Source organism: Petaurus breviceps, unplaced genomic scaffold (assembly GCF_028583685.1).
Source record: "Petaurus breviceps papuanus isolate PSGF00001 unplaced genomic scaffold, PetGlider_PUasm1.0 90650, whole genome shotgun sequence".
Taxonomy (NCBI): domain Eukaryota; kingdom Metazoa; phylum Chordata; class Mammalia; order Diprotodontia; family Petauridae; genus Petaurus; species Petaurus breviceps.
In genome coordinates this window covers 19,029-45,381 of record NW_027187299.1, presented here as the reverse complement: position 1 = coordinate 45,381, position 26,353 = coordinate 19,029, and the positions used below count along the sequence as shown (strand labels likewise).

Here is a 26,353-nt window from a genome sequence, read left to right as displayed (position 1 = left end):
ATAGATAAAAACTATGTTTTATAGAAATTCAAAAGAGGACCAAAAGGGCAGCAACATACTTTTTCAACAAGGAAAAATTTTTTTCACACTCGAAGTGTCTCAGGGTTTCAAGAACAAAACAGGCACAAATTTCTAGCAAGAGATATCTTTGGTTAGAAGTATAATGACAAGTGGTCTCCAATGGGGGCAGATGACCTCGGATGGGGATTATCAAGAGTATAATCTGGGATTTGTCCTAGAATTTGTATTTCCCAGATTTGGGGATGAAGGGGATATGAGATATGATTAGAGTCATTCAGTCAACAGGCATTTATTTATTAAGAGTTTACTGTATGCCAAGCACTATGCTGGAGATGACAGTCCTTGTTTTCAAGGAGTTAATAGTCTAGTTGGGGAGATGCCATAAAAACAAGATAAATAATAGACACAATTGCAGATCATCAACAGAATGACAGCACTAGCATTAAGGGGATCAGGAAAGGCTTTGTGTGGAAGGTGGGATTTTACCTGGGACTTGAATGGAGCCAGGGGAATATGGAGGTAGAGGTGAGGAGGCATGGAGACAGTCTATGAAATTGCCCAAGATTGGGAGATGGAGGTTGGGGAGGACTGAAGCGAACTGAGAGCCAGAGGAAAGAAGTGGAAGCATCATTTGTAGATGGTCTCAAGGAGTTTATCCAATACAGAGACAACATCCAGCTGAGATGGACAGAGCAAGTGAAGGTTTTTTGAGGAAGGAGTGGGGCATGTTTATAAGCAGTAGGGGAAGTTAGCAGATTGGGTGATATTGAAGTGAGAGTGGGGATGATGAGAGGGGACAATCTGTAGAAGATGAAATGGAATGGGATCACTTGCACATGTAGTTTGCCTTGGCAAGAAGGGTCTGTCTTTTTTGAGACGGGTAAAGGACATAGCAGGAAGGCATCAGAGTGATATGACAGGAGAAGAAAAGGGAACCCTCAGTGAATTGCATCAATGTTTTCAGTGAAATATAAGGTTAAGATCCTCAACTGAGAGAGTCAGAGGAGAGGAAGCCATAGGAGGGATGAGAAGCTTTGAAAAAGTCACTGTGGTGAATCATAGGATTGCCTTATTGCAATGAGGACCCAGTTGAGATTGTGTACCATAGCTGTAGTGGACCTAGACAGTCCAGTTTCAAGATTTTCTCTAGTTTCATTCTGAAGCTTGTGAGTAAGAGTGAATGCAGTGGCTGGTGAGAGTAATCCAAGGCTGAAGCTTGGCAGGGCAGGATAAATAAGCAAGAGACTAGAGAGGCCAGTAAGGAACTGAACTAGTTCACCAAGGGATGGAGATGAGAAAAGGAGGGGAGTGTAGTCAGTACAAGGGTGGTAGCCTGGAAAAGAACTGAGAGGTCATGGGACTGGAGGTCATAGTGAGGACAAAGAACAAGGTTTGACGTGGAATGACTATACAAATATGATTAAATAAATGAACTGAATATGGAAGTGGAACATTTGTGGGTGACAGCAAGGTCAAGGATATGACCATCCCTGTGTGTACCCATGGTAGGGTGGAGTAGGTCATAGGACATAGGTAAATTAAAGAATTGGGAAGTGAGGGTGTTTGAGGGAGCATTAATATGTTTATAGAAGTCCCCTAGTATGAGGGAAGAAGTTGGGGAGGAGAGAAAGGCCAGGTGCTGAATTAAATAAGGAAAAAAGCAGGAATGTCTTTGAGGTCAATAGACAAGAGCTACTGGGATTTCGATTGAGTGAACACCAAATGAAAGATTATTTCATGATGGTGGTAGAGGGAGAGCCTGGAAGTGGCAAGAAGGAGCCAGGAATACTGGCTCCTCCCCTACCTTCACCAATGAGTTGGGGAAAATGAATGAAGTGCAAATGGTGCTGGCAAGGGTGACCAGAAAGTAACAAGAGTGGACAAGAATGTAACAAAATGTAAAAAAATAAGCACACATAACAGAACCCCTACACAAACTGTAGACTGTGTGCTGAAATCGTCCCTTTGGGGAGGCTATATGCCACTGTTTAATAGCATTTTTTCAACTTTTTGATTGTAAGAACCATAAACGGTACTTCCCTTTGCACACCTCTGTGTACACCATCCCTTGTTACTTTACAGTATACCACACACACACACACACAATATCACTGTATTACCCATTTTAATCACTCACCTTATTTACTAGATTTGACCCAGGATTAATTTTAGCTGTTTCCAGAAATATTTATCTTGAAACATGTCTCTACTGGGAATATTGAGAAGAATGTGTTCTGAAAATACTTCCAAGAGAGATATTCAAAAAACAAATCTGAGTCATGGGAGCATTGTTGGAATAAGTATATAGTCTTCTTTTAAAATAACTTTTTATTGATATCACCTACATTTCCCAATGTATACTCCTTTGCCCCTCCTAGAGATCTTTCCCTTACAATGAAGAATAAACTAGGAAAAAAAACAAAACAAAACCTCGGCTACCAAAACTAACCAAGATTGAAAAAATGGCATGTGTGTGTACATGTGTGCATGTGTGAGGTGTAGCCTTCTAAGGTAAAAAAACTCCTAATGATCAACAAAAGAACAGACCGTCTCAAGGAGTCATGAGATCTTTCACTAGAGTTCTTTAAGCTGAAGCTGGAGGGGATTTCTAATAAGGCATAGGCTGGATCAGATGACCTCTGCGAAATTCTGCAACACTGACATTTTGTAATTTATCTAATGAGTCTACACTGTCCTGCTTCCTTTTATCCTTGTATAACAGCTATAACACTAGTGCTGAAAATTTGGATTTTCTTCTCTCTTCCTCTTTCCAACAGTCCTTTTAGTTATGGTTTTTAGTGAAAGTCAAAGGATTTTGAGGTTTTTTTTTTCCTTCAAGGATAACGTAGATGTTATTCCAATGTAAGGAAGGAATATGTTAAACCTAGATATTATATTTGTCCACAAAGAGTGGCCAAGTCACTTAGGGACAGAAAGGTAGCTATTTATTCCAAAGATACAGTAGATCTATTCTATATGTACTGTATATTATGCTATACTTAGCATGGCTTTGGTATCTGTGGGGGACTGGTTAAAAGAGATCATCTAAAACTCCAGTTGTTTCTACCTCCAGCTATTATCCTTTTATCAGGATGAAGAAGTTACTTACATTTTACTTCTCTATATATTGAATTTGTAATAATCTTTTTCTTTCCTTTCAACAAACACTCTCTTTATCTTCATGAACTATCTTGCCCAACTAAAGGGAAACAAATTTCTAGATTGAAGGCTCCTCAAAGGCATGGAAAATTTATTATTTACATTTGTATCTTGTGTATCTAGTACAGTGGCAAAGCTGGAAGATAAGGTCGATGTGTTGGATAATTCCAAAAGGGTCTTTACAGGTTAGAATGTGAGCCAAATTTAATAAAATGAAAATGGGGATAAATCTAAAGTTTTATAACCAGATTTAGAAATTTTTTTTTTTCACAAGTACAAGACAGGGGAATGAATGGCTAGACATCATTTTATCTGGGAAAGACCTGAGCATTTTCATGGACTACCAAATCACCTCTAGGAAGAGGGAGGTGAAGTCATGCCCTGGTCAGACCACATCTACAGCAGTCTATTCAGCTTTGGACATCACAGTTTAGGAAGGGCACTGATAAGGCAGAAAAAACTTAGAGGAGGATGGCAGCCAAGCTGGTAAAGGGTCTCAAGATCATACCACATGAAGATAGGCTGATGAAGTAGGAAGTATTTAGCCTGGAAAAAACAAGACTTAGGTCAGGGAATTCTCTTTAGGTATGACCTGGAGCAAACAGCCTCTGAGGTTCCTTTTTCAGCTCACATTTGGTGATATGTAAATAACAGGCACTCAATTTATTTGTTAGCCAAATGAATGAAACTTACAGATGAAGCTGGCCTCTGTTTTTCAATGGTCAAAAGTCTGATAAGGTCTTTTGATGGCAGCCTAAGAAATGCCTAATTTATGCTTGAGTCTTTTGAAAAATTCAGGAAGTAGATATAGACTAATAGGTACACAAGACGAGACATTGCTGAATGAAATCACTATTTTATCCAGCAATCTGACTCAGTGGTCATTTATAGATGGTAGTGGATGAGGTGTAGTCTAAGTTGCCAGGAAAATGTGATTGCAGCAGATGTTTCTAAATTCCATAATATACTATTTGATATTGGAACTGCTATATCTACTACTTTGAAGTGTAGCAAATTTAAGTCTCAAAATACCTACCTGACACAATGTATGTATGACGACTAACTCTGATAGACTGGGCTCCTCTCAGCAATGCAAGGGTGTAAGACAACTCCAAAAGGCTCATGATGGAAAGAGATGTCCACATCCAGAGAAAGAACTATGGAGTCTGAATGCAGACCGAAGCAACTACTTGCTCTTTGTTTTGTTTCCTCTTTCTCATTGTTCACTCCATTGCTTATAATCCTTCTTTACAACCTCATTAACGTTTAATGTGAAGGTATCTGTAGATCCTATATTTGATTGCATGCCACCATGGGAGGGGGAGAAAATTTGAAACTCAGGGGATGGTGGAACAGAATGTTGTAAACTAAAAGTAAATAAATTAATTAAAAAAATACCTACCTAAAGTGCTAGTAGATTCAAGAAAGCAAAAAGAAAAAAAGCTGTTACTTTTTCATAATGAGATCCATTAGTAATAGACTGAAAAGTAGAACTTAACACTGATACAAAATACATGGATTATAGATCTTTCCTGTTTTTTTTAATCAAATTTATTCCCCAATAGAGGTGGCAGTGTATACAAAGACAATAGAGCATACGGTTATTTACAAAATTTTTTTGCTACAACATGCACATGTTATTATGAAGCATTTTGAACATCACTAACAAATTCCATGCTGAATAAATAGTCATCCCAAAGATTAATGTTTTTACATAAAAATATAATATTGCACTCTTATGAAGACCAATTATTTTGCATATATTTTTGTTAGGCTATTTTCTTAAAAAATAAAACTGAGCACTACACCTATTGCTAATAGGGGAGTAACTCATAGTCCTCAATCAGAAAAGAGAGCCAGACAATATTAATAATTTTTAAACAAAGCACATCACTTCAACATGAATTAGAATAACCTCATCTCTGCTGCATTTGGACCTCAAAGGTAACATTTAGGCTGTGCCAGCTTATTTAATATACTTAGAAGTATATGCAGTTTAAAATAAATGCATATATAGCCATTTTCTTATCTTACTGGTATGCACACATATATTTTAATTTTTTTTTAAAGCAGAGAATATGGAATTATATTTTACATAAGTCTTTAAGCAGAATGTTTAAGAAAGTCTGGAAATTACAAAAGAAATTCTGTAAACATAACATCATACAAACTGAATTTTCATAGCAAATGCACAAGTTATTTATGGGAAGGAATGCATATCTTTACCACGTGGTAACAGAGTACTGAGCTTACTGTACACTGGTTTCAAAACCAATAAAACAGCATCCCAAGTAAGCAAAAACAGAATTAGAATTTGATGGTGGAGATAGTCTAAGACGTTTAGGACTCAGTCTCCAAAGCATGTAAGGTTGCTGGGATACATGTTTAAGTTACTATAGCTTTTCCTAGTGAAGAAACATAGACAATAGAACATAGATCATTCTTTCTTTCTAAGTAAGACAAGGCAGCTAGGGGATGCTCCTTAATGCTCTAGATGGTAGCTCTAATGGTAGCCATCTTGGGTAAGGTGAACTTAACAGAAATAGAATATATAATGTTCCCTTTAAGAATTCTATACTTTTGCCTCTTATTTAAGAAAATGACAAAGATTTCTTCTCTCTTTTAGAATGTTGTTTTTGAAAAATTCCATTTTTATAGAATAAGTTCCCTATATGAATTGTATCATTAACATCTATTCAAACTTTATGCACACAGTAGGGTTCTCATTCCAAATTATTAAATAATTCATGTATTCTGCTTTTTAGGTATTAAAAACATAATTGTTGCACACAGCTGAACCTTAAGATGCTGGCCAGGGATATTTAGCAAAAGTTAGTATTATATATTTTGAATATTACTTTATGAAGGAACATGATGCACCTATGTTAAGATACCAGAATTCCTGTTTGTGGCTGTTGAAAGATCCTAGTTCTACCTCAAGCTAAAAAGGCAAGTGGCAAAAACTACCTACCAGTGAGATTTAGGAGTACTTCAATTTGAGTATTCAGACACTCTAGAAAATGCTTGGTGCAAAAGACACCTACTGAATAATTTGCTTCTCAAAGAAAGCAATAATTGAGTCCTGAATTTATTATATTTTGGGTTGTTATCCCAGAGTAGGTAACTGTTCTAATACTATACACAGTGTGACAATCACATTATAAATATGTAGTTAATTTAAATGTTATTGGCACTTTCAGGAAGAAAAGGAAAATAAAGGAACCTAGTGTTTTTGGGAAAGCCTTTAAAAAAAAGTTTAAAAATATAATTGTGATTTATGATGCAGCATCTGAAACTCATTAGAGCATTTTGATACAACTCTCTGGATATGACTGCACACTTAAGAACAAATATCTCCTTTCATGACTATGATGATTCATAATTTGGTGAAGACATATGTAGATTTAATAATCATTTAGACTTTTTGTTCTAGTCACCCATTTGTTTGGGTTCAGTCTGCTCAAGTCAGTAAGATGAATTAATCCAGTTTGTACTTAAAGTGCTTTAGAGAACTCAAGAGTTATCTCACATTCAGCCTGCTGCATAGCTGCTAAGAAACGAGTAGAACATGGGTTGCTTCAAGCGTTGCTGGTCCTTGCGACACCAGCCAATTACAGTCCCATCACTATTTGCTGTGTATAAATGATGGCCATCACAGGAAAATGTAAGGCTATAAAAAAACACACACAAAAAACAAGAAATCCAATGTTTTTGTTACATTTCTAAAACTCAATGATCAATTCATTTGTTACTATATTTAAGGTCCTAAATATTTTACTGTAAATAAGTTAAGAAAATTTGTTTCTGAAGGGCAAAAAAACAGAAACCAAGTAAAACTCACTGGTTTAAGCAGGAAGTTCCTAATATGGTTTATTTTAAAAATATACATTTTTATTTATTAAGTATTTCCTAATTACATGTGAAATTTTCTTAAACAATCATTTTAAACAATTTTGAGCTCCAAATTCTCTCCCTCATTCCTGCCCCACCTCCTCCTCCTTGAGAAGGAAAGCAACTTAATATCTTCTATACATATGAAGTCATGCAAAACATTTTCTGCATCCTAATATGGTTTTACTACCTAACTGGGGGATAGTATTTTGAGAGGTCTGTGAAGTAATTTTAATTGTGTGACTTGGAAAACAACTAAAGAACGAAGTGACCATTTTCTTTCTTCACTTGTTTTTTCCCCTTTTTGTGTGTAGTTTATTATTTTATCTTAAAAAAAAACTTTACAAAACTGAAAATTCAGGATGTTGTAAAAGTAATGTTTCCTCTTATAAAAATCACATATGCATATATACGTATATACTTATACACATATGTACTGTACCTGTATATTTATATAATTGTAAAACAATAGCTGTTTTTTAATTCCTGAGACAAATACTATTAAAGTAAGTCACTGTTATAAAAACTTTTGATCCAAGTCTAATACTTTAAAGAATAAATTACTATTGGAAAGGGCTTATTAGATGAAACTTATTTAGAGAAACATATTTCTAATTATATTTTTGCTGGCTGCTGATTGATCTTTTCAAGTATGCTCCTATATAGATAGCAATACCATCAATAATTAAACAAGGAAACAGTCATTTTTGACATAAGTTATCATGTACTGGGATATGGAAAAATCACTCAGATATTAAATCTACATATGTGTATGTATTCTACATAGATATGTGTATATGTTTATTTCAATCCTAAATTATATGGTTTATTTTATATCTGAATACATCCTTACCCAAATGTAGTATTTATGGCTCATAAAAACAAAACTGCATTACTGATAAAGAAGAAATAAAGGAAAATTTTACCTGACAATAGGCTTATTTGATTTAGGAAATGTAATTTCCCGAACAGGCTTTAAATCCCATGTGCTCCATAATCTGAATAAAAATTAATATGTAATTAGTATACATATTAATATATTAATGTATATAAAAATATGTCATAGCAAAAATAGGAATAAACATTCCAAATTCAAAGCATTTTAAATTTTTAAAAAGATTTTAATTTTTAAAATATTTTAAGATCTATATACATTAATATATCCAGGCAAAACTATATAACATTTAGATCTGTAACATACTTGAGAATGATGGAAAAAAAAAAGGGCTCCATATTCTCTTACCTTACAATTCCATTTTCTAGTCCTCCTGCAATTACATTGATAGATATACCCTCAGGCTGGTTAGAGAAAGCAACAGAGCAAATGATTTCTCTGCAGTGGACATGCCCAACAAGATCGCCATTTACTGTCCAAAGTCTGAGATCACTACCTCCTCCAACTGAAATATAAGAAAAAAAAATCACAAATAAACATAAAATATACCAGAAGACTTTACATGATATTATTATACAAACAGTAAGCAAATTATTGTTTTTAAACGTAGAGATAAAATAAATTAAAATTTGACACAGATACTTTCACATCTGAATTATCTTTACTAACATTTAAAGGCTAAATAATGTCTAAAAACAGCTGCTATAAGCTTCTTGAAGGCAGGGGCTGTTTCACTTTTGTATGTGTAAACCTAATATTTAGCAGAGTGCTTTGAATAGAAAAAAGCACTTAACAAATGCTTTAAAAATTTATTTAATTCATTCACTCCAGTCATTAATGTATGGAGGGATTAAAAAATGGGAACAAAAGGAGTTAGTTTACTATGGATGAAGGGTAGGCATTTTCATATTAATCTTTACTTCACCTCTCCTTCAAATAATTCTCATATGGCCCAATTTACACATCTTGCATTTCTTCACTAGGCAAGGATCAGGCTTCTTCTAGTTGCCCTAGTTTCAGGATCTTGGCTGGTAACACATTTCTTGTTCATGCCTGTCATGAACAGTTGGACACAATAGCTGAGCGGGAGCTGATGGCGTTATAACTGCCACTACGGTATGCTTCCACATAAGAAAGGAAAGTGGAAGGGAATACACATTTATTTAATGCCTATTATGTGTCAGGCCCTGTGATAAGTATTTTTTTTCATTTTTATGACTTAAGTAGAAAAGATGGAAACCTTCCAAGGCTAGGCAAACAAGAATGAGAAGACATCAGACACAGTAGAAAGAGCCTTAGCCATTGGAGTTTGAATTCCACCTGAGTGACCTGAGGCAAGACACTGAACCTCTGAGGATTCTAGTTTTCTCATCTGTAAAAGGAGGGAGTTGGACTAAATAGGTTTTGAATTTCCTCCTTGCTCTGGATCTACGATCCAATGATGAATACAAAGGTGTGAAGTGGTACTCTAAGAATCAGAACTATACAGACACAGAATGGGCTGCCTCAGGGCACAGTGCATTCCCCGCCCTGGAGATACTCAAGTGAAAGCTGGAGGACAATTTGTCAAGATTGTAGAGGGGATTTTTGGTTTAAGGTGTGGGTTGAACTACAGTGGCTTCAAGGGTTCCTTTCTTCTGGGAAAGCTGTTGAGTCTGTAATATAGCAGGGCTTAGTAACTACTAAGTAGAGTATCTGGCTACAGAATTGTTTAGGACCTTCAAATGGAATACCTAAACTTGATCCAAAGTTTTCTGGGTTTTTGGGTCTTTATGTGTGAATTTGTGTTTGAGGAACAAACTGGGATTTCATGGTTACTTTAATAAATATATAAATTTGAAGCATGTCATAAAACGTCTTAGCAATTATTTAAAAATAGTATCTAATAAATAGATTTTTCTGGAAGACTCATATTACCCACATATGTTCTTGTTCAGAGACATCCTAACAGACCAGCTAGCAATTTCAGCTTCAATAAAACAAAATACTGAGTCCATTTGCTTGGGGTATAAACGTCAAAGCATACATTGCAATATGATCCTATAGCCTTTACTGGCTTCTGATTATAACAGTGTGTCAACTGCTAATGATCTGTGAAGGCTGGGCATCCTTTACAATATTCAGTTCTGACAGCTGCTTCAAAGCAATTATGATGAACCGAAGAACCTTTTTTAATAGTTACATTATTTTGATTTTAATATCATAGGTCAGGTTTAATTTGCTTTGAGCCATGCTTAGCGTATTACCATGTATAATCAATCAAGAAATAAACTTTTATTAAGCCCCTACCATGGGCTGGTCACAGTTTTAAGCAATGGGGATACAAAAGCAGGCAAAAGACAGTCCCGGACCTCAAGAGCTTTACAATCTTAATGGGACAGACAATATGTAAACAAATATATACAAAGCAAGTTATAAACACGATAAAAGGAAATAATTAACAGAAGGAAGGCAATAGAATTGAGAGGGGTTAGGGGATGCTTTTAGTAAAACACAGGATTTTAGTTGGGACTTGAAGGAAGGAAGGTCAGTAGTCTTAGCAGAAAAAGGAAAGAAAGCATTCCAGGCATGGGGGACAGCTAGAGAAAATGCCTGGAGCCAAGAGATGGAGTTTCTTGATAGTGAAACAGTCAGGAGACTAGTGTCACTGGATGGAAGTAAGGTTTAAGAAGTCTGGAAAGATAGGAGGGGGCTGGATTATTAAAGACTTTGAATGCCAAACCGATCATTTTATTCATGATCCTGGAGGCAATAGGCAATCACTTGAGGTTGAACAGAGGATGGACTGGAGTGGGAAGAGACTTGACGCAGATAACCCTCCAGGAAATTACTTCAATGATCTAGGTGTGAAGTGATGAGCGTCTGTACTAGAGTGGTGGCATGTCAAAAGAGAGAAGGGGGCATATTCCAGAGATGTGGTGGTAAAGGTGAAATCAACAGATTGGATATAGGGGATGAGAGATAATGAGGAGTCCAGACAACTCCTGGGTTTTAAGACTGAGGGACTAGAAAAATGGTGTTAACCTCTATAGCAATAAGGAAGGTAAGCAACAGGAAATAAATAATTCAAGGGAAAGATAATGAGCTCTGTTTTGGACACACTGAATTTAAGATGTCTACCAGACATCCATTTTGAGGTGTGTGAAAGGCAGTTGGAGATGTGAAATTGGAGGTCAGCAGAAAGGTTAGGTTAGGAAAGGTAGATTTGAGGATCATCAGTATAGAGACAATAATTAAATCCATGGGAGCTGATGAGGTCACCAAGCAAAGCAATACAAAGGGAGAAACGGGTCGAGGATAGAGTTCTGAGGGACTCCTATGATTAGAAGGTAGAGTCTAGAGGAGGACCCAGGAAAGGGATACAGAGGAGAGAAGAGAGTATCAAGGAAGAGGAAATGATAAACAGTGTAAAACGCTACAGGTCAAGGAAGAATGAGGACTGAGAAAGAGCCATTGAATTTAACAACTAAGAGATCATTTGTAACTTTGGAAAGAGCCGTTTTGGTGGAACAAGTTTGGAAGCTGGACTGTAAGGGCTTAAGAAGAGAGTGAAGGGGGGGGAGGTGAGTGAACACATTTTTAATAAATACTAAGGAACATTTTAGGGACCCAGAGCCAACCTTAGGGGGCTGAAAATTTGTATTTCCTTTCCTGATTTCATAAAGTCTGGACAGATGACAAAAACTCTTTTGGTGAATATTTTGGACCTTTCTTCTGTGGTATTTCAATTATACCACCTCAGTATAACAAATGCTTTTTGCAGTTTCTTTTATATGAGCACAGAGGCCCTTAAATTTTTTTTTTTTAGTGGGGAGAAAATTTCTGCATCAACTCTATTATACTATGGATTACCTAGGGACACCTAATGGTGTAACAGAAGTAATTCTCTTTTCTATTCCCAAATGTATAATGGATATAATATCATAGCTAATAAATCACTCCTGGCAGCGAAGTAATTACCTTTGCAAAATTCAGATCTCTCAGGATCTTTCTAACCTTTCAAAGGAATGAGACACTAGAGTTCTATAAAACCACGGAAACAACTTTCTACCAGCTCTATGTGTTGCACAGCTAAGGTACAAACCAATAAAGAACAATTAGCAAATTGCTAATTTATAGTTCCATTTCCAAAGCCAAGTGTTTTTGTGAGGGATAGTTGTCTTTTGGAGATGGTGATTAGTAAATAAAAGTGAACTGGAATTTTATAGTAAGTATGAATTCCACAAATCTCTGATTGTGTGGGAATCACTTTTTGTAAGTACTTTCATACTTTGGAACCTCTAATTATGGCTCATGGTATTACTTAGGGTTATGACTTAGAGTTCAAAATAACCTTACAGGGCATTTAGCTTCTCATTTCATAGTCAAGCTCTAAAAAAAAAAAATCTACAGACCATTTTTTTTCCTCAATCAGTGAGGCATAGAGGCTAACCAAGATTATATTAAAGAAGTAAAAAAAAAATCAACAAGTTGTAAAAATAAATGACAAAAATAATCAAGAAATTTAGATGAATATATAAAAACTAATTTACTCATATTATACCTATTTACATATAATTTTGTATTTGACATGAAGGAACTGAGTTTTTAGAACAAAACCAACTTTGAATTTATTTATACTTTATATATTAAGATTGTAATCTTTGCTTGTGATTGCAACATGGGCTCAAAAGACATACATATACACACAGTGTTACAATATGATTAGAAGCCAGAGAAAAAAGTACGTTACAATGATCAATAGCACAAGGATAACCATGACTTTTAAAAGGTACTGTTTCTTTGTTCATAAGGCTTTGATTTTGGTGCAGACTTACCTGAGTCACAAACAGTAGCAATATCACCTGTGGTTTCACTAGCAGAGACAGCTGTTACAGGGCTCTTATGTCCAGCCAGACTTTGTACATAGCATAACCTGAGTAAAATTTTAAAAAAATTTCATGACAATTAAATGTAAGTATAACTTACTGCTTACTAGGTTCATCCTTAATTTGTGGACATGCTAATCATAAAGCTAACAGACTGAAAACTCTTGAGGGCAAGAATTACACTGATTTTTTTTTTTTACTCCCAGTGATTAGGATAGTATTTTACACATAGCACCCATTAAACATATTCTTTGTTGGTACTGAATTTTAAGCATATGTATATTTTATTTCATGCCTACAGACACAGAAAATATAGGATTCATCTCAAGAAAAATATAAAAAATTAAATCTTTTAATAGGAGACAAAAACAGAAGATATTCAAGAATGCTTGTTTTAAAACTATAGAAACTGTGAGTACCTGTTCAAATCCCATATGATGCAGGTTCCATCTTTGCTTACACTTATCATTATACTGTATGGTTTACAAACGAATAAGCTGGTTATCTCTTCTGTATGGCCATAGAGATGTATCTGAGACTCCATTTCTATCTCTGATGGCTGAAATAAAATTAAATAAGGAACAAGCTAATAATGACCATGACAAAAACTTGCCCTATAGACTATTTATAAAAAAAAAAAGAGTATGACCCCAAACATTCTAATAATAATCACCAGCAGCAAGCGGCATCATCAAATCAAAGTCTTGTTAGCATATCTACAAAGATTTTGTTTAATAAAGTAAAACATAGTTGATTTTTGTTGCTTACAAACAGTAATCTGACTCTTCAATTTATTATGCACTAAGAGATATACTATTTGGGATTGCTTTGGTGATTTGAAGTGAGGAGGTGTGGATGAGGAGAGGCATTTAGATCATGCCTTTTATAGTCTAATCCCCTCCAAAAAATACAGTGTGATATTCTATCTTATGTTTTACTGTGTCTACTTGCTTAAATTAATGCAGACTTGACCTTTTCAGGTCCAAAAGGAGGAAGCAGAAAAAGCTAAGACCTGATAATGAATTTGAGATGTGTCAAACAAGTGGCATTATTTATATTCTTTCAGGAATTTATAGACTTTTGGTGTATTTTGTTTAGACATGATGGCACAAAAGAAAAGGTGAAAGGAAAATGTCTAATTTTAAAATAAACTGTAAAAAAATAATGAAAAGAGCTAATTTTCCATTCAAGTAAATGTGTCTAGAGACTTCAGTAAAGGGTACACATGCACACACATAAACAGGAATAATATCATTTCAAGTGGGAGTACTTAAGAGATCAAAATGTGCTTCTTAAAAAAAGGATTTTTTTTCTAGAAAGGAAAAACTCTTCTAGAGTAAATAATCTATATCTTTTCATTATTCCTTACCAGTATGCATATGATCCTAATCTGTCAGTACAGAATCTATGGTCTAATGGGTAAGGGCCTGAATGGGCATCCCCAAGACTTAATCCTAGTTCTTAACACCAAGTAAGCTCTGGGACCATGGTGTTAATGTACCTAGTGAAGCCTAATATCCTCTTTTAAAATGTATATGTTGGACAAAATTATTTATAAGATCTTTTTGAGGCCTGACATTCAAGATTCTAAAAAAACTAAAAGCAATGGAAATAAGTCACTTTTGACCAAATGAAGAAAAAAATTCATCTATATTATCTAAATAATTAGATATCCCTCATCCCTAAATCAGCACCTTCAAGTGACGAAATTTTCAAGATCTGGCAAAAACAAAAACTAACCCCCTCAAAAGAAAGAAAAACACCTTTGACGACCTAAATAATACAAATATGGCTTTGAAAAATTTCATTTTTGGAAAGTGTCTCCATCAAAATTTAATGACCATGAAATATACAATTTGGTGCATTTAAAAGTGTGAGGGTATAGTCACACGTTTTTAAAATAAACTTCTTTTAAAAAGTCTGACCAGAACTTGATAATGTCAGAGATCCCACACACAATTCTTTACATAGTAGTTTACTTAGACAAGACAAAGTATCTATTTCTCAAGTAACAAAAATACCAATCTATGAACCAACTGAAAAAAAGAATCACACAAAACTCAACTGGCTGTTATGTCAGAGGAAATGAAATCTGATGAAGTAAACTCATAATAATTCTGATAAAGCCAATATATGACAATCTTGAAAAACAAATGTGTAAAGAAAGTTTTTTTTTTTTTTAGCATAATGAGAGTAGAAAAAAATGGCTAAAATAATTTCTATAGATAGGCACTACAAGACTGGAGAAGAACAAATGTCCCAATTTTCAGAAAAGAGTTCTGCACATCATAGGCCAGTGAACTAACTTTTGATTCCTGGGAAAATTCTAGAATGGATCATTAAAGAGATAGTTGGTAAACATCTGGACAGGGAAGTAATGATTGATCATCAAGAGTCAGACTAGCTTCAAGAACTAGTCACATTAGACTAACTTCATTTCGTCTTTTGGCAGGCTTACTAAATTAGTAGATGAGGGGGAATGCTGTGGATTTGTTTTACCTGTTAGAAGCTTTTGTTACACTTCGTATAATTATTGGTGGAATAGAGGGAGAGATGAGACAAGAAAAGTCAGATGAATTCAGAATTGACTGGATAGCCAGAGTCAAAGAATTAATGGTCCAATATCAACTTGGCAAGAGGGTTCCAGTGCAGTAGCCCAGGGAGCTCTGCTTGGCCTTCTGTTGGTTAACTTTTTAATCAATGGCTTGAATAAAGACAAAGATGGCATAATGATTAAACTTACAGATGGCACAAAGATGGGAGGGATAGCTACCACAGAGGCTGAAAGAGTCGTGATATAAAAGGAATTTGACAGGCTAGAACATTTAGCTGAATCTAATCAGATGAAATTCAATAAAGATAAATGTAATGTTTTGCCCTTGGGTAAAAAAAAAAAAATTAACTTCAAGAGTAAAAAAAAAAATTAACTTCACAAGTAAAAAATGTAAAGGCATGGTTTAGGTAACAGTTGTTCTTTTTTTTTTCCTTTTTGGAGGGCAATTAGGGTTAAGTGACTTGCCCAAGGTCACATAGCTAGTTTTTGTGTTAAGTATCTGAGGCCGAATCCGAACTCAGGTCCTCCTGACTCCAGGGCCGGTGCTCTATTCACTGCTCCACCTAGCCGCCTCTAGGTAACAGTTGTTCTTAAAAGGATCTGGGAATTTTAATGAACTATAAACTCAATCAGTCAGCAACATGATGTGATAGTCAAAAAAGTGAATGTAGCCTTGGGCCCCATTAGGGAAATACAGCTTCTAGGAATAGGAAGGTGATGGTCCTACTGTACTTAGCCCTTATCATGCCTCATACTGTTGACTGTTTCCAGTTCTTAGGACCTTGTTTGAAGAAGGACACTGATAATCTGGAGGACATCTAAAGGAGGGCAACCAGAACAGAGAAGGGCCTTGAGTTCATGCCACATGAGAGCTGCCAGTCTTCAGGCTTTTGAAGGACTGTCATGTGTAAGAGTGACTAGTTCTGTTTTTGGTTCTAGAGGCTAGAACCAGGAATGATGGTTGGAAGCTGCAGAGAGGTCAGAAAAAACTTTTTAACAGTTACAGCTATCAAAAAGTAGAATGGGCTGCTTTGAGAGGAGTAGGTTGGCTGACTTTTGGAAGACTTCAAACAGTGCTCATGACTTTTTGGGTTTTTTTACGCTGGGGATTTCTTTCATATAGGGTTTGTGCTAGATGGCCACTGAGTTCTCTTCCCATGCTCAAATTCTGGGATTCTGAGGCAAAAAGCCACATTAATTGAGGCTGTCATTTATTTATCATAAGACACATGGAAGTAAAAAGAAAGCAGCTAACTCTTGTAGAACAATAAAGGATATGGACTGAGTCTGTATTTCATGGGCATAAAGGACTTGTGGATGAGGAGTTAGTGAGCAAGTAAAATCTTAATACTGAAATCTCACAGAATATTCTATTGAAAAAACATGTAATTATGAGTTCTTAAAAAACAGCAACGATGGTTATGTTGACACATTAGAAAAATGCTAAGTGATAATTTTGAACGTTAATATATTAAAACTACTTAATCTATACTTACCAAAAGAGAGACATAACTTGTATATTCAGTCCAAGAGTGCTATTTGTCACTAACTTAAGCAAATCAAAAGCTCCTTTTCCACATAAAAATGCTTTTCTTAACATAGACATAGAAAAAGACAGTTTACTTTCTACCAAGCTAAAGGTAAAACAGTAGCACCTTTAGCATTTGCTGAGCTGGAACAAAAGACCTTTGACAGAAATCCCTCAGGATGGTGACTCAGACTAAGACATGATATAAGCTTTGCATTAGACTTTCAGAATTATTGTTTGCATAAAAGACATGATTTCCCTTTCCTTGCAATACATTAGTCATAGTAAAAAAAAATACTGGATTGGTAATGTTAGTATTTTACTTTATGCTACTTTTACCAACTTTGTCCTTAAATCACATAAGCTCTCACATAAGTAGAACAGGACAGTGTTATAGGAATTTCCATTCAATAATATTTGAGTGAATGAATGAAAAAGCATTTAAGGTCTTACTATGTGCAAAGCACTGTGGTAAGTGCTGGGGATGGAAATGAAAAATAAGATTGTTCCCTGGTCTCAAGGAGCACTTTTATCAGGGGAGAAAACACACAGAAAGGTTCTGGCTGCAAGTCAGATGGAAAGGTCCCAAGGTCCTTAGGATATGACAAAGCAGATCTTTGATGACAGTTCCATGGGCTTGTGTGATGAAAACTTTCTTTTCTGGGTCTTCAGTGGCTGTGGTTGCACTGCCCAAAAAAGCAGTTTTATGGACACATCTCAGGGGTTTCTCCCTGGGACGGCTAGCTTGGAAGTAGGTCTGCTAGTCTGTGAGGTGCTTGGGCTTACCTATAATTAGCTCGGTTAATGGAAGTAAACTTCTGCATAGTGATTATTCTCAAAATTGGCTGGAGTTGGAACTAGGGCTGGTGGTCTGGAGGAAGGGGAGGGCTGCTATTTCCAAGGTTTTTTCAGGCTTGTGGGTTATCTCCATCAGAGTCTGAGGGGAGGTGATGGTGGTGGTCTGACTTGACCTCTTGTTTGTCTGTCTCTCTTTTCAAACAAACTTCTGTTCCTTTGTACTTGTCATAATTTACAAATAATCACAGAGACAGAGATGATACTGTATTCCTGGCCATTCTCCCTAGAACATGCCTAATTCCTCCAGTCTCACTAGTCCTAAAGATAGAATTATAATGCTCCTTGCTCCACTCTTCTATTTTGCCTCTCTCTTTGTCACTGTGACTCAGCACCCTCTCCTCCTTTCAAGTGCACACTAGTACAATTTTTTATCTGATGCTATCTACTGTCCCCCAGTGGAGGCTTCCTCCCAGAGCCTCCATTGAAGGAGAGTGCCACCTCTCTCCCATTTCCTACCAGAATGCACTCCTGTGGACTTCCCTTAAGCTCTGGCACTCACAACCTCACACCTTCAAGTACCCTCTGCCCTTGGGCACTGCACTCTGACTGGAGGGCATAGTGCTCTTCCCAGAACCTCCATTTAAAGAGGGTGTCCAAGCCAGTCATCTCCTTTTTCCATCTGGCTGTTCTCCTCTGGACTTTTCTATTATGTCTCTCTCTCTCATAACCCTTTTCAGCTTCTTTTTATGTGTTTTCCCTATTAGAATATAAGTACCTTGAGGGCAGGGGCTATCTTTTTTTGTTAGTATTTACATTCTCAGCACTGAGCACTGCATCTGGCAAGTGTAGTAAAGGCTTAATAAATGCCAACTGACTGGCTGACCCCAGATCTTTTCCCTCCTTTCTCAAGTTCAGCACCCAGCTCACTGTCTTTTCCCTCTTCCCCAACTCATGCATTTATATTAACCAACCTTCAACATTCATCCTGATATTCTCTCTAATACCATAACCTTCTAGTTTCTTACTCTCCTCAGATCCCTACTCCATCTTGGCACAGGGATGGTCAGATGCTAGATCACACCATAACCCACAAGTGTTCCACTTCCATGATCAAAAACTGATCTTCCTCTAACTGACCATAGCCTCCTATATTTTACCCTACCTAAACTTACTCTTTGTTCTCACTGCAGTCTCCAAACCTTCTACTCTTCAGTATCTTCTCAGGTCATTACTCCTGCTCTGATTTTACTTTCCTCCCTTCCTTATTTCAACTATAATTCAACTGTCCAGCTCTACAATGAATCCTACTCTTGAATCTCTTGCCCCCTTATCCTGTTACTCCTTACCCCATTCTTTCCAAACATCACTCCTGAATTACTTCTACCACTTGTCTCCTTTACTCCCCTGGAAGTGTTGCCAAACAGAGAGAGAGGAAGTCACTTAAGCAAGGTACTACAAATTTATGTTATCCAATCTTACCTGGGTCCTCACTTTCGCAAGGCCATCTCTTTTACTCCTCCCTAATGGATTTCTTATCCCCAGTTCCTCAGAGAGGCTGTTCTAAACCTTTTTTCTCCCTCATAACTTCCCTGACCCCTTTGAGCAAAGGACCTTGTCTCTTACTTTAGGATGAAAATTAAAAGGCTATTCATTATGAGCACTCTCCCTCCTCCATTTTCACATGAGCTCAATAACCTCATCTATGCAGATGATTCCCAGATCTACATATATGGTCTCTCCTGACCATCCCTCATTACCAATTGTCTACTGGGCATTTGAACTGTATAGTCCATAGATACTTCAAACTCAACAGGTTCAAATCAGAACTCATTATCTTTCTCTCCAAACCCACACCTCTACTAAAATTTCCTATTTATACTGAGAGCCCTACCATTTTACCAATTTTTCAGGTTTGTGTTATCCTTGATTCCTTACTTCTCTCACCCACATATATAATTAGTGGGCTAATCTTGCCTAGAATTATGCCCTATGATATCTCGTGCATATGTCCCCTTCTCAGTACTAATATAGCTATCACCTTAGTTCAGGTCCTCATTACCTTTCACTTGGAGGTTACCTCACTTTTAATAACTTCCTGATTGATCTTCCCATCTCTCCCACTTCAATCCATCCTTCACAAAACTGACAAAGTGATTTTCTTTAGGAATAGGTCCGACCATGTCACTCCTCTGGTCAGTGAACTCTGGTGGCTCTCAACTTCCTATAGGAAGAAATACTAATTCCTCTTTTGAAGATCTTAAAAACTTGGCTCCTACCTATCATTCCAGCTTCATTTATCTATTTAATTCTTTTTTGAATTTCAAGATATTTGCCCTGCCCTGCTATGGCTCCTCTCTTATTCGCCACATTTTTTCACTAACGGTGATTCAGCAGTCACATCTGCACATTTTTTCCAGTATTTGCTCTTGGCATGGTGAGTGGAACTCATCAAAGGCAGCTAGGTTCTCTTTCTGTAGCATGTTCCTACTTGAGTATCAACTCCATAGTAGTAATTTTTGATATTTTCTTGGCAGGCTCGAGATTACTCTCTTCAGCAGAGAAAACAAAAGTAAACTAAGGGTTGAGTAAGTGCCGCCTTGTTTCTGTTGTGTGTTATTGTCGTCACCACCACCAACATGCCACGCGCACTTAGTAATCTCCTCTCTCCTATGCAGCCACTCTCCCCCCGCCCACTATTTGTTTTTCTTGGTTTTCCTTGACAATCACAGGCTAGTCTGAACCCTTATGGGACCATGCCATGCTTCTCTACTTATTCTCTGTCACTCGAACTTACTTTCACCTTCTGTCTATTAAGTTTTTTTCCTGTACATGAGTTTTAAAAATTCAACTTGGACAGTGAATTCCCTGGGCATCCACACTGGTCTCTTTAGGAAACTTGTCCTTTTCCTTTTAATCAGAATTGTTCCTTTATGTGTTTTCTGAATTTCATTTTTGAGAACTTCCCATCCCTCCTGGATGGAGTTCTACAGAACCATTTCTATTCCCCTAACATAAAATACATGTTGGAAAAACCTGGCTTTCCTCAAATTAATCAAACACACCCACACATCCCATTATCTGTATCCCAGAAACCAGTTCCTCCATGTTGGTAAACATCAAGTCCATTCTAGAAGTTCCCATTATTGCTTTCTCCACCTTTTGAAGAATGAAATTATCACAAAGTCAAGAAATTGCTAGTTACTGCCAATTATTTGGCAGAAATGTCTGGATAATTAAAAGTCCCCTTTCACTATTGTATCATGTGCCAGGCTTGTGATCAGTTTTTCAAAGTCCTCATCTAGTCTGCTCTTTCAAGAGAACAGTAGCATATACCAATGATGGTTTCCTTCTGCCTCTGCTAATCTTGAGCCAAATTCTATCATATTTCTTCTTCCCTCTTTGGTTTCTGAATTTCTTCACATAAAAATATATCTTCTTAATAGACAATGTAATATGATCTTCCCATCTTTCTTTAATCTGTTCCTTTTGAGTAGCATATACTCATCAAAAGTCATATTCTAGGCATACATTTCAGTAATACCTATGAGGTAAAATTTGTCTCTATGTGTCAAGCTCTCTAATTTTATATAGTTGTTACTCATACTTTATGCTATTTATATATAGTCATCTGAAGCCTGAGTTTTGTTGCTTGGATTTTGTTTCCTGTGAACTTCTGGGCATCTGCTATTCTTCTTCTTTTTTTTTTTTTAAATTAAGCAACCAGGGTTAATTAACTTGCTCAAGTTTACACGGCCAGTTATTTCTGGGTGTGGTGCTGAGTGTCTGAGCCCGGGATTCAATCTCCAGGTCGTCCCAACACTGGAGCCGGTGCTCTTACTCGCTGAGCCACCTGGCCGCCCCTAAACAATTGGGGTTAAGTAACTTGCTCAAGGTTACACGGCCAGGTGTTTCTGGGTGGGTGCTAAGTGTCTGAGCCCGGGATTCGATCTCCAGGTCGTCCCAACACTGGAGCCGGTGCTCTTACTCGCTGAGCCACCTGGCCACCTCATGGAATGGGAAGATTTCTTGCTCATTAACAGCCTATGTGACCTGCTTTGAGCCAGAGCCACATGGAGCCTGCGGTGGGAGGAGCTTGCCAAATGGGTGGAGCAGGAATCAGTGGAACAGAAAATGGGAGAGTGAGGTAGAGCTGAGGCAGAGCAGCTAGGGTAAGAGATAGGGGAAGTTTGCCTAGGGGAGCTTGTTTGTGGGGAGGACTAACAGAGGGAAGGCTTGGGGATGGTGGTGCTCCCTGCATTGGTGATGTGTATAAACTTCTTTGTTACCATGGTGGAACTGGCTTTCTGGTATCTGAATAAATATCTTGGTCTTGTCTTTGAGGAAGAGAGTTTGCTATACTTTGCGATTTAACACTGGAAATACATCTGCACATTCATAGCAGTTGCTATGGGTATTGCATTGGCGATATACCCCTCACCCTGCCAGATGTAGTATCTGATCCCAATAAAAAAGTTTCCTCTTTCACAATGCATTGTTATTGTAGCCTCAATGTTTCTGGAAGAACCTTAGAGATAATCATCTAGTTTAACCTTCCACTGGGTATGGGAATTCCCCTCTATAATGACTATGAGTAGCTATCAGGATTTAGTTATGGGATTAAATAGAAGTTATGTACATGGCTGTTTTTGTTACTCGTGGCGAAACATCTTTGTCTTAAGAGGATGGGACGATTGGGTATTATGAAACAGGACAGGACTTGGCAAGGGATGAGAGAAAGAGGAGTCAAGGATGAGAACTACATTGTGAGCCTGGATGTCTAGGAAGATGGTGATGCTCTACAGTAACAGGGAAGTGAGGAAGGGAGGACAACATGTGTGTGTGTGGGGTGTAATCTCAAAGAATCCTAGATTCTTTCCTGTCCTCTACTCTCACATAACCCATGATCTCCTTGCCTTTGATCTCTCTCCTCTCCAATCTAATTCTCCCCAGAGATGTCAAAAAAATCTTCCAAAAAGCATGGGTCTGATGATGACACTCCTATCCTGAAAAAGCCCTCAATCTTTCTCTATTGCTTCCAGTAAAAATATACCTTCCTTAAACTGGCATTTAATTAAATTAAACCCTCTACACTCCAGCTCCTCCCTACCTTTCTTCCATTCTTATTTCACATTACTCCCCTTCATTCACTCTGTACTCCAGTCAGACTGGCATTCTGGCTCTTCCTCTTAACTAATACTATTTCCTGCTTTACCCACATAGTCCCATCTTCACCTTTCTTAATCCTCATTTTTCTTCAACCCTTTGCTTCTATACTACTTCCTCTGAGATGATCTTCCTGTTACACTCAGGTGCTAGTGCTACTCCCTCTTCTTCCTCAAACTATCTAGTAGTGTACTGTGTCTATATTCCTCCGCATTGCTCAGAAAAGCAGATATTCTGTGAAAACAGGAACTTTCACTTTTGTGAAACACACACACACACACACACACACACAGAGCCAGCATGTAGCATAGGGTCTTAACACTTGTTGAACTGTACTGAAGACTCCAATAGGATCTAAGGATAATGGAATGTGTATGTCTGTGTGAGTGTACATGCATGTGTGCGTATGAGGGAAAGGGATCTTCACTTAGGCCGTTTCTGCCCCATTACTACTCTACCCCCTAAATCAGATCATCAGAGACCATGCCCTGAACAATCGAAGCCACTAGGTTCCGCCCTCTCTGGCCTCAGCTTTCTCCTGGCTGTTTTCTGCCCATTACTGAGTATACACTCCCCTCACTTTCTACCTCTTAGTCTGAAAACTAAAATTAAATCAACACTACTGTCTCTGCAAAGAGCAAATCAACTGGTCCAGGCCATGCCACCTCTTCATGTACTGTCCTCTCCCTTTTGAATGTAAGCTCTTCTAGGTCAGCTACTATCTCTCTACTGTATTTGTATCTGCACACAGCACAGTGCTTGGCATAGAGTAAACACTTAAATAATGGTTTTCATTCATTTATCCAATCATTCATTTATTCATTCAATGAAGAAGACATCAAATAAGATCTAATTCAAAAGATGTTTCTCTATTAAAAGGAGCATTTTATACTTTTTTATAAATTTGGTAATAAATTTCACAGCCTAAATCCAAAGAGCTATTTTCCTCACATTTTAAAGGAGCTAGTTCAATAACTTTTCATCATTAAACAGTTATACTCTCCTCCTAAGAGTCATATACCAAATAAGATACAATGAGCAAAATACTTCTCTCTTACTGATAAAACAAAGAACAGCTAATGTAGCTTAATAAACATACATACCGTACTGCTTGTGAATCTATTCATGTAGACTGTGATAACACCACATTTGCTCCCAGTAAATAGTTGGCAACTGTCTGGTACCCAAGCACAACTAGTTACCTTAAAAAGTAATAAATAAAAAATTATTTTAAAACCATTATTTCCTAGAATTCAATTATTTTTTCTCACAATTCTGTTTTTACCCATGTATGCTTTTCAATACTTGAAATTAGTAAAGTGATGTTAATTTTGATAGCATAGCCTTATATGATAATAAAAGACAAACCATTTTAGTTGGAAAACAAGCTTTGTGCCAGAGGACCATAGATTTCACTTTCAGTAAGAGGCCTTTTCTGGTCCCTCCTCTTCCTAATGCATCTCTTCGAAGATTACTTCCCATTCACCATATATATATCTTGTATAGCAGTAATTGTTTGGATGTTATCTCCCTTATTAGAATATGAGCTCCTGAACCTCCAGTATTAACACAGTGCCAGGATCATCAGAAGTACTTTAAAAGTGCTTACCGGCTGCCATTACCATACATTTTTGTATATATGCACTGATTTTTTAAAACAAAATAGGATGACCTTGGTGGGCATATGGTTAACTGGCCCAGAGAATCTGAATGAATTTTATCTTGGATTAAATACATCTAAATACTTAATATTACTTCCATAAAATTGTGATGGAAAAATGTGTTAAAAATATATTCTTTTTGACAAAGAATACCTCAATTTACTACAAATAAGAGTTCAAAGAATTAATAAGTGGTACCATAGAGGAAAGAAAGTTACAATAATAGCTTTAGTAGAGAAGTGCCAAAATTATGTCTGTCTGAACTGGAAAAAAAAGTTGTTTTGAGGTCCCTAAGTCCCTGAAGAGCCAACAGTAGTAGGCACATAACTATCTTACAGGGCTAGAATACATGAAATAAGCTGACAACATGCTATCATCAGGAGATTTATCACTAGAGGAAAACAGAGTGATGTAAATTCCAGAGGAAAGAAAGGTATTTATTAATTGTACTCTCATTTGAAGGGGACAAAATGACAGACATAAAGACAGTAAGCTAGAGAGAGTTGCAGGGGACCAATTTCTAAGATTTTTTTAAAAAGATTTTTTGAAGACTTCATTTGTTTTCAAAGTGCTAAAATGAATAGGGGCTCATGTAATACTCATGAAGAGATAGGAAGTACTGTATTTTGCATATCCTAGAACTTGGAAAAATGGGATTAAAAGCAACCATAGAAAATATCACTGAAGGGGCAGCTAAGTGACTCAATGAATAGAGTACCGGTATCAGGAGGAACCAAATTCAAATCCAGCCTCAGATACTTGACACTTACTAGGTGTGTGATCCTGGGCAAGTTACATAGCCCCAACTAAAAAGTATCACTGAAGAAACTCAGATTTGTGGTTTATCTACAAGTGGACATTAATACACAAACTGATGTAGATCATCTGAGAAAAACAAGGCATTAAATATTGAACTATAGTTACTGACAAATAATATTTGTCACTATCACAAGCATGCATTGAGAAGAAACAAATGTTATTTGGTTAAGAATCTGTGGCACTACTGACACGGAGTAAAAGTATAACAATTATGATGATAATTCATGAAAAGTAGGAAACAGATTTAAAGGATATAGTGGGAATGGAGACAAGAGGAAATGACATCACCAACGTAAAGAAAGTGTACCATCAGTTTCTGGAACTCGATTAAATGAAATAAAATTAATAATTAATACTCCCAATGAGTTACTTTAAAAGCATTACATCAAAAAAAATTAAAATATATTTTGTTAAACAGTTTTTACTTGGTGCTGTTGGGAGCTCTGTATGAAGTTCACTGGAGGCTCACTCTGTTTGCTCTTCAGTCTTAAAATGTTATCTGCATAACCCCAGCTCAAAATGGCGGACCACTGAATGTCAGTACTGTTCATGCTTCTCACACCTTAAACAGAGACAACACACATGAACTATCACTGTTTATTTGACCTAGAAGCCATAAGAATGGGCATATGCAAAGACTGAAGATTAACTACTGGAGCACAATAATCACACAGGAGATAACAAACTGAAGCAGCTTCATTAAGTATTTATAAGCTGGGTCACTTCAAATCCAGCAGTATTTAGGTAGGACTTTGGTTCAGAACTATAAAGCTTTGTTTTCTTACACAAGCAACAGTGATAATATTTTTAATACAAGTTTTTACACAAGTAACAGAAATATGATTTTCTCTCTATCAGTCTTTGGATATTCAGTTGCATTTGTCTTTAATATGAACCAGATAATGCACCTAAATAACTTTCCAAGCATGCCTTCCTGAATAACAAGTATAGCTAAGAGCAAGTATAATAAAGACAAAAAGTAATTTCTATCTTGGG

General features: G+C 36.7%; 1 protein-coding gene across 1 annotated transcript in view; it reads right to left on the bottom strand.

Moving 5' to 3' along the window:
* Positions 1-4,708: 4,708 nt before the first annotated feature.
* Positions 4,709-26,353, bottom strand: part of LOC138143599 (lysosomal-trafficking regulator-like) — a 29,202-nt gene continuing 7,557 nt past the window's right edge. Inside the window, exons 5-11 of the mRNA XM_069064824.1 lie at positions 25,783-25,919; positions 23,981-24,079; positions 13,254-13,393; positions 12,784-12,881; positions 8,315-8,471; positions 7,998-8,069; positions 4,709-6,850 (exon numbers count right to left, since the gene is read on the bottom strand). Of these exons, the coding sequence (XP_068920925.1) occupies positions 6,712-6,850; positions 7,998-8,069; positions 8,315-8,471; positions 12,784-12,881; positions 13,254-13,393; positions 23,981-24,079; positions 25,783-25,919 (842 nt within the window). The 3' untranslated portion in view covers positions 4,709-6,711. The remainder of the gene's footprint in view (positions 6,851-7,997; positions 8,070-8,314; positions 8,472-12,783; positions 12,882-13,253; positions 13,394-23,980; positions 24,080-25,782; positions 25,920-26,353) is intronic.